Below are 12765 nucleotides of genomic sequence, written 5' to 3' on the forward strand. Positions count from 1 at the left end.
TTATAATGTAAAAGCTGAAAACCTTCAGTTTTCTCTATAAAACTGGCAAAAAGAAAATTTGAATTTGCATTTGAGTGACTCACTTCAAAGACATCAAAAACTAGAGTAATGAATGCTTTTAATTTCAACCTTCAAGTGCAATAGATTTAAAAAACCCCCCAAAAATCGGAATTCAAGTGCATACCTAGGAATTCACAAACTAGTCTATTTTAACACCAACTTTCCAGTAATTTACCTAACTAGTGCATTAAAATATAATTTAATACAACTTCTTCCAGAAGTGGGAACGATTAATATTGGCATTTGAATACTACAAATTAACAAACATATAACAGCCCTATTAATATGACTTTTGAAATTTTTCACAGAATTTGTAACTATTTTCACCTTCATGACTAAACTTGCCATTTGATTTTTGTTAACAACAACTGACACAAATTCTACATAAAAACCTCAAGCTTGTTTTCAAACTTCCAAAAACTCATTATGCATGGTCACTTCATGTATATGTTTCCTCCTACAGTTCATCAAAACATTAAGCCATTCACACTCAGATTCTGTTAGCTCCCCCAAATAAGTTAACCAAGCAGTTTTACTACAATGTTGTGCCTTTTGAACGAGGTTTAAGTAAACTAAGAGATTTAACTGCACAATTCCCTTATTTCTAGTGACAACTACGTAACTGCATTTTCCATCACAGGCTCTGAAGGAAAAAAGCAGCTATAAATTTTAGAAATATTGCAAAGAACTAATGATAACTACGGACGTTTAACAAATCATAATATATGCAATAATGCATATTGTAAAGAAAAGTGTATTGTGTTTAATCAGACAAATTCCTAAGGCAACTGTCTCATTCCACAGGAATGGAGAGAGCTTAAGAAAACAGGAAAGTCGGATGATCACTTTTTATAGAAGATCATCCTTGAGAGAACAGTGCAGTTATACCACTAGCTTTAAGCCGGTAAAAATCAAAGTTGTGTTTAAGCAACATTAACCAATCTTGTGAAACACTGAAATAAACAAATGTAGAAAGATTTCCTGGTAGAAATGAATGCAATCTCCCCAGCTCGCAGGTAAGTGAAGGGCTTAGCCACCTTCCCAGATCTACATTTTAATCCGTGCTGAGAAGCCATTTCCATAGGCCCTTGAGCCTACCTTTAGCAACATATTATCCACAAGGTACCCTGTGTCCTACCAAGTGAAAAACTATACTAGCTGTTTCAAAAGGTTTACAGTGGACCAAGAACCAACAAATCAAGACAGCACAAAGTTTGAGGTAACATGGTAGTGTCATTACTACATGCAAATAGTCACTGTTAGCAACAACACGTTTTAAAACTGGATTTTTCTTTGGTAAATGCCAAAACCCAGGATTTTTTTTCCCCCATTCTTCTGTTTTATTCCACATGCAGCTTCAACAGTTATAGTCTACAGCAGTATACAACAGCAAGCATTCTAAAAATAAAAATATTTTAATCTAATTCAGAAAACAAACCACTGTAATATTCAGAAGTGTTTTAGTTTACAAAGATTCTGGAATCTAAAGGATTTACTAGAAATGGGAATCTGAGACATATGTTCATATGTAATACATAGATCAAAACCAACCACAGAGATATCTAAAACTTCTATCATTTAAAAAACCCAAATGTACTTATTCATTCTGACATTGCATTGCCACTTCCTGGCAATGCAACCAAAACACACTGGACACCTGCCAAGTACTTATGCAACTCCAACTCAGCTGTGCATACAGTACATTACATGCTGTATATGAGCAAAATGACCATTTTATGGAAAAAACAAATTTACTTAGCCTCAACAGAGACAGAAAATAGAGCAAAGTGACAGGTTTTGGGGGTTCTTCCAGTATCTTTTAGACCAAACACTGACAGGTCAGAAAAAATTCCTGTTTGCAATGCACTGTGTTAGGATGAGGCATGCATTGGTACATACTTATCACAAATGGGAAAAGATCTTGGCTCCAAAAAACATTTCTATCCTATGCTAAGCTCAGAGAATGTAATATACAGAGCAGTAGTACTAGATGAGACAAAAGGTGAGACTTTCCACGCTACAAAACTAAAGGCTGAACACGCACAGGAGATGGATGCAGAAATACCTGTTCAGGACAGCCTCCTCACCTCTGACCATTTAAAATTCAGACGTCTACAACACTGAAGTTTGGCTTCGTTTTTCTTCATCAAGGACTGTCTCAAAATTGCCCATTCTACCGATAACAATCCACAATACATGAAGTCAGTCCCCAAAGACCCCATTCCCCAAGAATCCCATTTGCTCGGCATTTTGATTCATGTAAAAATGTAAACAAAGCTGCTGAAGTGTGTAACAGGAAGGTTAAGCAAACTATTGTATTTTGCTGTCAAGTTAAAAGAAAAAAAAAAAAAATCACAAAATTGCTTCTGATATAAAATAGCATCTTCTCATCCTCCCCACTCAAAGTCTTTTCAGGACTCAGAAACTTCTGTTGAATCTATTATCATCCACAAATCTGGAAAATAAAGAATCTCTTTATGCATGCAATTTAAGAATTCCTGATATAAATGTATTGTTATAGAAGCCACTGCAACATGAAACACTTGCATATTCACCTCTGTTACTGAGGCTTCCAGCAGATATCCAAGAGATTAGGAACTATGGAGAGGATATTGAAGTTTAATGATTGTACTTGAAGCAGCAATCGGTACATTAAAAAGGTCAGACAAAGCTAAGGAAAACTGGTTTTTCAGAGGACAGGTAGCCTAGCAACAAAGTCACTCGGTCAGATCCGTAATTTTATTACCAGGACTGATGAAGTCTTATGACAGGGGACCAAGACTATTAACAGAGAGCAGCTGCTCCACTCCAAGGTCCACTTTTCACCAGCTCTACACATGGAAAACCAGTGCAGGAGTTTAGTAGTATGAAAAGAGAAACACCAGACCCTAAACTCAGAGAATCTCAGGATAATGGCAAGCGGGAAGAAATGGATCATATTAAGGATATTTGCTGACTTGTCAAAAATATAAAGCACAGTGCATGTGTGATCCCTGAGCAGCCTTACAACACACCATACTAAACTGATTATCACAGCCACACGTGTTAAGAGACACCTGGGAGCCTTCTGGACTTTTGAAGACATTACAGTTAAACAATTTTAAGTTAAAACACTACTGGTTTTGTGTTTTGAATGCAAACTCTAATTGAGGAGTGGTACCACTAGAGAAATGGTCCTGTTGCCTTCCTGAAGTTTCATGAAATTTAAGAATTATGCATAATTCAAGCAGCCTAAGCAACAAGCCAAACAGACAGTCAAACCCATTGCAAATTCTGCCTGAAACATTTCACAGACCTTGGGCTGATGCAGGCATACTTTAAAAGTAGCCAGGAGCTATTAATTCAGTATTAACTTTACTTATTAAACCCTTACAAAGACGACACCAAAAAAACCCCACAACACATCAACTTTATTTCATGTAAACGAGGGAAGGCACATCCAATATCCTAGGGCCACTGTGGTGCCAGCAGTGAAGCAAAGCATGAAGTCACAAAATGTACAAAATCTATTCCAAGGAACAGCATTGCAAGGAGATAGTCATGCTAACCTAAGACTGCTGTTTTCCTCTAAAATTCTTTGTACTTAAAATTTAGAAGGGCTACAGTATACAATACTTAAGACCAAGACAGAAATAAAAATGAGAAATACTAATTTTTCATCACAGTTGAAGCAATGTATAAACTAGTATTAGGATTATTAAGAAGCATCTTAGAAGTTTTCTGCAGTTGATGCAGGATCAGTAAGATTCCACCCTTCCTTTGCAGGAAAAAAACCCAGTTACTCTGAATTAAGAAATCACTTGATCAACATATTTTTTAAAACCTCAAATTACACAATTAAAGAATAGCTATGCTTGCAAAATCTTTCTAGCTCAATCATATACTCAATCAGGTGAGTGCCCAACTCCACCAGACTACCACAGAACCATTAACATGGTATAGAGATGTAGCAAACAAACATCCTTCCTTACTGTAAGCTATTTTTATAATTTCTATGCTTCAAGAACAAGATGATAATAACAGCAAGATAAACAGTAATTTCTATTTATACAGTGCTTCACATTTACGCTGCTCAACTGAAGGTAAATCTACATTCAACTCATATCTCCTCTTAGTTCTTTCAAGAAAAAAACAAAACAAAACAAACTTTGTCAAATGAAGAGAAAAGATTATTTCTACCCAAAACGTTATGAATAAGTAACTGCTAACTCAAAACTGGTAATTAAATCACCAAACAAAACACAGTATTACTTGGTTTCTGTAAATGTTTCACATATGTGCCAATATGGAAAAATGTCTTCCTAGAATAAGAATAAAATTAATTTTCCAGAAATGTTAGTCTACAGTGAGTAAATTGAAACAGTTACAAAATAATACTTATGCCAAAAATACATTTAATGAGTGCAAAGGTTTTCTTCTTCCTTAAAAATATCCAAGCATACTATTAACTGGCAAGGAGAAAGTAGCAAGTAGGAATAAAGTAGTACACTGCTCTTATCAGACTAGCACCTCAGTAAGAGTCTATGCTGTGCGCTAACTTTCCCAGCTACAAGTATCTCTCTACTCCCAACTACAAGCTGGTAAACAAAAAAAAAAACAAAAAAAAAAAAAAAAGAGGAAAGGGCACAGGAAAGGGAAAAAAATTGTTTTCTCCACCCTGCCCAAAGACTTCAAAAATTCAAAATGGAATAATTGTTCAAGGTTAAAGTTAAAAGTGGCTACAACTTCACAAACTGCTTTATTTCAAATGAGGGTTTCCCCATCAGCACTTGTAACTTCTGAACAACCCTAAAAATTCAGACTGGAATCTAAAAAAAAAAACTGAAGGCAATTTTTCTTCTTTTTCATGTATCATCACAAGTAACATTTGATAGGTCATTCCTATATATTCTGCTTTCCATGTGTAACCACCGTGCTCCTCAAGACCTATACAAGTAGCTGATTGTCACTGAAGGTGAAATATAGATATAAGTATTCCTGATAATCAATGCAGACTAGATTTCTACCACTAGTTAACTCAGATTTAAAACTCATTTTAGAAAAAAAGTGTAAAATCTTTTTCATTATGGAGCTGTCAGATCACTTTGATTTAAAAGACCTAACATTTTTAGAATAGAATAGGACCAGGAAAAAAGAAAAAGCAGCACAGCATTACTAGTCAGTTACAACTTCTCACTCGCATTTTTAGGTATTACCACTTCGCATATGCAACAGCGTTAAAATTCAGAGGACAGGAACTTGGGACTCTGCAGAGATACTATCTCAATTTTATGAGCAAGAAAATGGCGGGGCAAAGACCGTAACAAGGTGTGCCTGCATCAACACAAGAGCACGTGTTTTCATGTTATACTGAATCTGCTGTAAATTAGGGGGTGAGATGGAGGAGGAAGCACCCAGAAGCAGCAGCCTTGCCCTGCTTCCAGCTGTACATTCCTCCTGCTTCCCTGGAATATGCTCTAGCAATTACGCAGCTGCAAGATGAACCCATTCGGTGTACTGACTCAGTAAGAAGTTGTGCCTTTTTATTGGGTTCATTTTTCACCTGGTCAGCATGCTAGTCTGACAGACAGCCTGCAGTGACACCCAATTACATGCAACGTCTTATTCCACAAGTTCAGTTTATACTGTCCCCAAGGAAGAACTATAGTGCCAAGACAGCCCAGCAAAAAGGATGACTGTCCGCCCAGTGTTACCTGCTCCTTGGTTTATCTTTATGTAGAGGTAATCAGTAAGAGAATTAAACAAGATTCAGCTGTAATACAGTTTTTCTAACCTGGGTGCTTTTCTTGGCTATGGGTCAACCCAAAATAATAATAATAATAATTAGTAAGGCAAGCAAAGCAGGACAGGATCTGACAGAATTCAAGGAAAACAAGAGTTTCAAACACCCATCTGTCTGTGGTCTTCCCTATACAATCCTGTCCTCTATGTAAAACTCATCAATTGCTTTGCAGCTTAACTAAAACCTTGAAGTTAGCCTTCCAAAAATAAAAACAAAACCCAAACAACAAGCACTATATTAACTCAAATATTAGGGCAGACAAAATAAGTTTGTTTCAAACAGCACAGGGAACAGGGCTAAAGTCAAGCCAATACATGCCAAGAGCACAGTGGAGGTGGAAACAAACAGCTGTATTTTCATTTTTATTGGGGTCTTTCATACCACTCTCTTGCGCTATAGACAAAATTGACTGTGTATAATTAACACCCATAGATCACTTTCTGAATCAAAAACGCCTTTTCACAATGAGATAAATAACAATACTGGACCGACTGCCCGAAAATTTTCAGTGATGCAATTGCTACAAGTGTCAGACCCCCTTGGGGACTGTAGCAAAAAGCACAGATCAGGAAGCAGTGATAAAACCAGCTAAGCCTCCTCCACCTCGGGGTTTCCAGAAGTCTACCAGGGATGAAGGGACACGGGCTGTCACCAGGTCTGCAGAGATGAACCAAAAAAAAAAAAAAATCTAGGAAGGATATGAAATGCAGAAAAACCAAATGACAGCATGATGAACACTTGCAATGATGCTGTTGTTAAGGTACCTGTGTCACAGCATTTCTCATATGCATTCTAGGTGCCATAGACTACTTCTTTCCTGTCTTACATCCTCATAGAGATACGCTCTTGCTAAGACCTGCCCATTTGGCCTTCTGTCAGGGCATATCTGAAGACTCAAGAGTAAAATAACAGCAGCCTCAAGGCTCCTCTCCATTCTTCCACAGCAGTAACAGTCAAACAACTTCAAACATCAAAAATGCCTTTGTCCCTCTATACCAGTCACACTACAATTTCCTAACACAATGTAAGGTGGGCACTAGAAAAATTTACCCCTCCATCTTAATCTGTCTTGGGCACTAACTGCAAATAAACAAACCACAGTCTCTCAAGAATTACAATTTATAGTCTATTTAATCAGTTAAAGCATATCTTAGGATAGTTGCATAGAACTTGGATGAACATACTAATTACAGTCTAGCCTTTTTAGAAGCTTTTTTTTTGGTGCCAGAGAGTAGGAGAATAAACTGTTGTTAAAGCAGAGAAGGACAAAGGTGCGTTATTACCGCTCTCCAGAGTGGGCTGGAAGAGAGGACAAAAGATCAGAGCAACATGCAAAGGGTGAACAAAAACTTTTTTCCTACAATTTGAGGGCAAAAATAGGTGCTAAGCAATCACTTGGGAAAAAACCCTGCTACTATGTCTGACATAAGGAAATACCCTCAGGTTTTTCTTATAAAGGCAAAACAGATAAAAGGTCAAAGCATCTTATAGGTAAGAAAAAACAGGTGTTTTGCTAGACAAGAAAATAAAGAAATGGCAGGAAGGTTTGAAGAGGCAACAAGAACTAAAAGTGTCCTGAAAAAAGGAGCGAAACTGCTATGCAGGTCTCTGAAGAGTCTCACTTAAATTCCAAGCATGTTTTATTACTGTTGTTCCCCATTTCAGACCTCATTTGACACTATTTAAAATGCACTTGCTTTAAAATGTAGATATTTAAAACACACTGTCACTTCAAGATTCATCTTCAAAATATTCTTCTGCATGAAAAATTAATTCAAAGCTGTCATTTCCCAATAGGTATAGCAAGAAGTTACTCAACTATTCAGCATCCAGAAGCTAAGATGGAAAGATAACTGGTAGAATGTCTGATGAAACAGTCAGAGGCATGGGCAGCAAACTGCTCACCTATCTCTGGATGCTAATGAGGAGGCTGAATTTCCTTCCATCTTCTACCAACGACAGTGTAGCCCATCATTTGCAGACTTACTAACATTAAGCATCCTAAGTAGCTGTTTATTCATTTTAAACATAGGTGAAGGCAAGTGCTCAATGCTACAGAATGTTAATTGGTAATAACCAAATACTATGAATTTCTAAATCAACACACACATATTTGAAGCAGCAGTGGAAAATGAATGGCAGCATACTAAAATACTTAAAATGCATTTCAAAAGTAGAATGAAAGCTTTACCCACATTTGTTAATTAGAAATGGAGACTTGTCTTCATAGAATAGTCATTTTCTGTTCTCACAGACATCAAGCAAAAAATACTCAACTTTGAAATAGAAAGTCAGAACGTTGGTAATTTGTCTAGTTTTCCAGATTTCAGCCCCCCTGGCTTGCCACAAAAACTGTAATAACGTGGTCATATAATTCCCTGCTCAATGCTTTACAACATCAATTCAACTTAATTCAAGAGTATTTTTAACTACTAAAATGGTTCATCTGCAATATCTTTTATTGTAAGAACATCACAAATTCAACACATGAAAAAATTTCAGTAGAAGCTAAAGCTTGCAAGGAAGAGAAGCAACTGAAGTGCAATAGCAGGCTACTGAAATAGAAAGGTTAGAGAAATGCAAGTTATCAAAAGAAACCATTATTATGAAATAAAGAGAGGAACTTTTCAGCTATATGGAAGTTTTGAAAAGAAACCTATGAAAATAACCAAGAACTTATCACTGCAGGTAAGAAGAACAGAACAGCATTTAGACTTCAAATAAGGAGGACAGAGGACACAGAAAACCAGTAAACAAATTTATATATACACTTAGATAAACGAAGAATAGAGATACTTTAAGTCAACTATTTCACAGGAAAGGCTGAGATGACAACAGCACAATTAAATGTCTTTGCTCAAATCTTCATAAGGAAATTAATTAGGAGAAATATTTATAGCATTTATTTTTTAACAAGGAGTCCGAAGTGTAGGCTAGAAAAGAAAAATACTAGTTAAATATTTATACAAGTTCAATGCATTCAAGTCAGCAGAACATGACAAAATTGATTTGAATTTCCTGGAAGAACTAGCCAAAGTAATTACTGGATCATGAGAAATAACTGCAGAGATCTTTTGTAGAAAGGTGAGATCACAGAATACTGAAGTCAGGCAAACAGAAGAAAGACCTTAGATGTTTTTGATCAGACACCCAAAGGTTTCACAATAAAGCTGAACTATTAAAGCAGGTGTTTACTTCTGCAATAGTGAGTCCTGTTGCCTCCTCCCACACTGTCAACCTGGTTCTGGAGCTTTGTTTGACCTCTTAGCGAGCCACCTTTCGCTTCAGTGCACTAGATGAACTAGCTGCTCATCAAGGGGCCAGACAAGCACAGAGGCTATCAACAATTAACCCTTCCAGGAGCAGCTAGTTGTCAGATCCAATCACAGTATGAAGTCTCATGCTAGTTTTGAAAGGCAGACAGAAAAACATGAGAACAAGTCATCAATCACCAATAAATGCATTACAGCATTTAGAGCATGACTATTTTTCCTATTTCTTTTCCTAAAGCAGCCTAAATTTGCTGGGTAGTGCTCTAACACATAGATCTGAAAACATATTCTTCAACTGCAGTAACTTCACAAGAGAGCAGGAAGTTTGAAATCCCACATATAACACCAGGTATCTTGTCCCCAGGCAAGGCCCAGGCAAAATTTAATCCCAGTGTGTATCTAGACCAGTCTGCTACTTGAGTAGCCCTGATCTTGAAGCTTAATGAGGTAACAATCGGTCAGCACAGATTTGTTTAGAAAAAAAGAATCTGATTTCCTTTTGATAACCAAACCACTTAAGAGGAAGACGATATAAGTTACAGATCATGATTTCTCTAAGGTTTCTGATAGTTTTGCCTTACAGCAAACTAATACAGTCTATAGGAAATCACAGCACAGCTTAAGCACTTGCACAGAGGGCTCTCAAGCTGTAACTACCAATGTTTACAGCCAAACCATGATTTTGTGGATTTTCAATACATGACCAGTTGAAATCCCTGCTGCCTCATGACAGATATGGTACTTTCAGGCACAGCCAGGAAAACTGGTAATACACAACCGGCATGTTCTCGAGTGCGGGAAACACGAGACTGTAATGCAACAACAGAAATGGTCTCTACCAGACATCGACATGCTGACTTGGACAAATGCATACTTCTACATACAGGACATAAGCCTAAAGACAAATATGAAAGGAAATTTCAATATCAGTCCTCAAAGAAGCATGGGATTACAGAGAAGCACAAAGCAAGTATGCTGCTATTAAAAAAAGAAGATTGAAGTATAACACATCTACTCTACTCAACACCAGCAGTGTCCTGTTTTGCACAACAGATTTCAGGAAAACATATAGATGTAATTAGGTTGAGGTTTCATAGTAGCTTAAGCCAATTTAGTTGCTGGCTGTCACAGTCCCACCCTCTGCCTTGCATTGGCTCCAGTACTCATCTGATCAGTGCTGGCAGCACTACATCATCAGAAAAACTACCCCACTTCAGAAAAAAAAATGTTTTCTGCCAGCTTAGAGCCTTTGTGAGTCACTTCAAGCGCTGATGGGAGCAAGAAAGGCATGCAGTCTTAACAGCGGCCGTCAGCTTAAACTGTTACAGAACAGCAGCTTAGTCCTGACAAAATCAACAAGTACGCTGAGGTGCAGGAAGTGTGACCCATTTGGTGAAGTAGGAGGAATCAGTTTGCTTAGGCCAGAAAACAGATAACTAAGATGGAGGACACAGCTACAATTTGCAGAGCAGCACAAGATCCTTCTGAAAACAACAGTTCACTAGAGATAGGAAAACAGAATCTGCTCTATTTGCAGCAAAGATGACGTCAGGCATTAGAAAAAGCATTTTAACTATAAAGACTGCCTGTGGTAGCACTACACTACCTACAGGGGGATACATCCTCTGAGGACTTAAAAGAAGCTACTTACCAAAGTAGGCAACGTATTTGATAACTTCATGGGTTTCCTTACAAAACAAAATTTTAGCTACTCTTATTATCCAAGGCCAGAGCACTGCGTAAAAAGCAGGTAAAAATGCCACTTAAGAATGGAGCAAATATATAGTGCGATCTCTGCTAGCAGCAGATTAAAAAACAGAACTTTCTTAATGCATCAAACTTCTTAAATGTCTGCTTCACTGTTCTGTCTCACATCAGGTCGCAAATAAACTGCGGCTCTGCATCCTAAAGGATTAAGTACCTACACACTTTACCGATCAGTAACATTACGGTTGTTCCCCTGAAAAGCAAATCACAGATGCTCCCATTTCACCCTCACTAACATTTGCTGGAATTTACTAAATTCAGCCACTAACAGACAGCAACTACACTACAGTGTACAGGGAACGTGAGGAACAGCAGGTAATATGTAATTCACAAAATTAAAGACCCCTTAAGGACTAACTAAATTTATAAAGAGCGTGGCTTTACAAATTATAATTGCCATGTAAGCAGAACTACAGTCTTATCTAATTAAAGCATCTCAATCACACAAGAAGGAAAGTCAAACACAGTTCAGAGGTTTCTCTGATGCAAAGCTAGCATTACTCTAATACAAATGTCATAGGCCAGGCACAGTCTCCAAGTTCTGGAACAGGGTTAAAGGATGCAAGCATCCTGCATAAAAATTTTTAGAAAATAAGAAATTATGTTTATTGCAAACTGGGTAGTTTTGATCAAATTTGCCAGTATTTGGGAAAACCAACCATTCCTGCAAAAGCAGTTTTACTTTTATCGTCATGGTAAATTTGGTCAAAATTTCGTGGAAGGCTCAATAGAAGTGACAGAAATGCCACTCTAGGAACGAAACCCAAATGACTACAGTATCTGAAGGTTCAAATAAAACCTGTCAATACGCTAACATTGCTACTGGGGGCCATGGGGGAGAAGAGTCCCAGGTGTTTGCTTCCCTTCGTGTAAAATCCACTTTGTGGAGATACCACAAGTTTTCATGCTATCACAGATTAAAGTTAACTGCAAACACACTCACAGATAAAAGGCAAAGTGAAATTACGGAAGGTCTGACCTTCTCCTCCCCTCAGACCCCCTGCTCACTTAGCTAACCTAGCAAAAAACAACTCACATTTCCTTACCCAATTAGCAAACTGAACAGGCTCACACGAAGGGAGCTGGTGAGCCCCAGAGAAGTACAAGGTGGCATGTGGAAAGCAGGCGAAGGAAGTTAGAACTCCCCCATCGTGCTGGCAGTAGTAAGATATTATACTGTCTCTCATGTAACTGCACCCTCCTTTTAAATGTCTTTGAGCCAGTCTGGTTCTCCAAACAGCCATTTATACCCAGAGATGGGAGGCACTACTTCTTTCAGTACGAGTGCTGCCTTTGAAGTATTTGCCTGAAACCCTTCCGTCACACTCAGGGCTGCTGCAGCAAAGTTTGCCTTTCAGGTGACACATCAGCCTTGATTATTAACTACCCTGGTGCAAGAATTAAAATTACTTTTGTCCACGAGTAAAATTATACATATTTAAAATAAAAAAACCTACTTAGGGTATTTTTAAGCGACCCGCCAATTAAACGCTGTGCATAAAAACACAAACACAGCCGCTAGCAGACTATCAGCGAGCACTATGCACAGAACCGGTTAATTAACAAAAATCAAGAGGCCTCGCCGCCTGCCTCCCCTCTCAGCACTACGGGCCCCCCCCGGGCCCTCACCCGCAGCCCCACAGCAGTGGTGAGAAGTTGCCGCCGGGGCCGGGGCGGCGAGGCGCTGACAGCTGCGCACTCCTGAAATCCTCCCTCCCGCCTCAGGGGAGCGGGGCAGAAGCTGTCCCCCTCCACTACCTTGTCGCAGTAGAGCCCCACGAGCTGCTTCATCCGCCAGTGCGGAGCCGAGAAGACGTCCACCTCCTCGGGGAAGGGAGCCATGTTCTCCCCATAGAGCCCCGGCGCTAACGGCGGCGGCAACAT

General features: G+C 38.5%; 1 protein-coding gene across 1 annotated transcript in view; it reads right to left on the reverse strand.

Annotated features, from left to right (window-relative positions):
• The window catches only part of FBXL5 (F-box and leucine rich repeat protein 5), a 34360-nt gene extending 21595 nt beyond the window's left edge, over positions 1-12765 (reverse strand). The window contains exon 1 of the mRNA XM_026847228.1: positions 12640-12765. Within this exon, the coding sequence (XP_026703029.1) occupies positions 12640-12765 (126 nt within the window). The remainder of the gene's footprint in view (positions 1-12639) is intronic.

The sequence above is a fragment of the Athene cunicularia genome, assembly GCF_003259725.1.
Source record: "Athene cunicularia isolate RWA chromosome 4 unlocalized genomic scaffold, athCun1 chr4_part1, whole genome shotgun sequence".
Taxonomy (NCBI): Eukaryota; Metazoa; Chordata; class Aves; order Strigiformes; family Strigidae; genus Athene; species Athene cunicularia.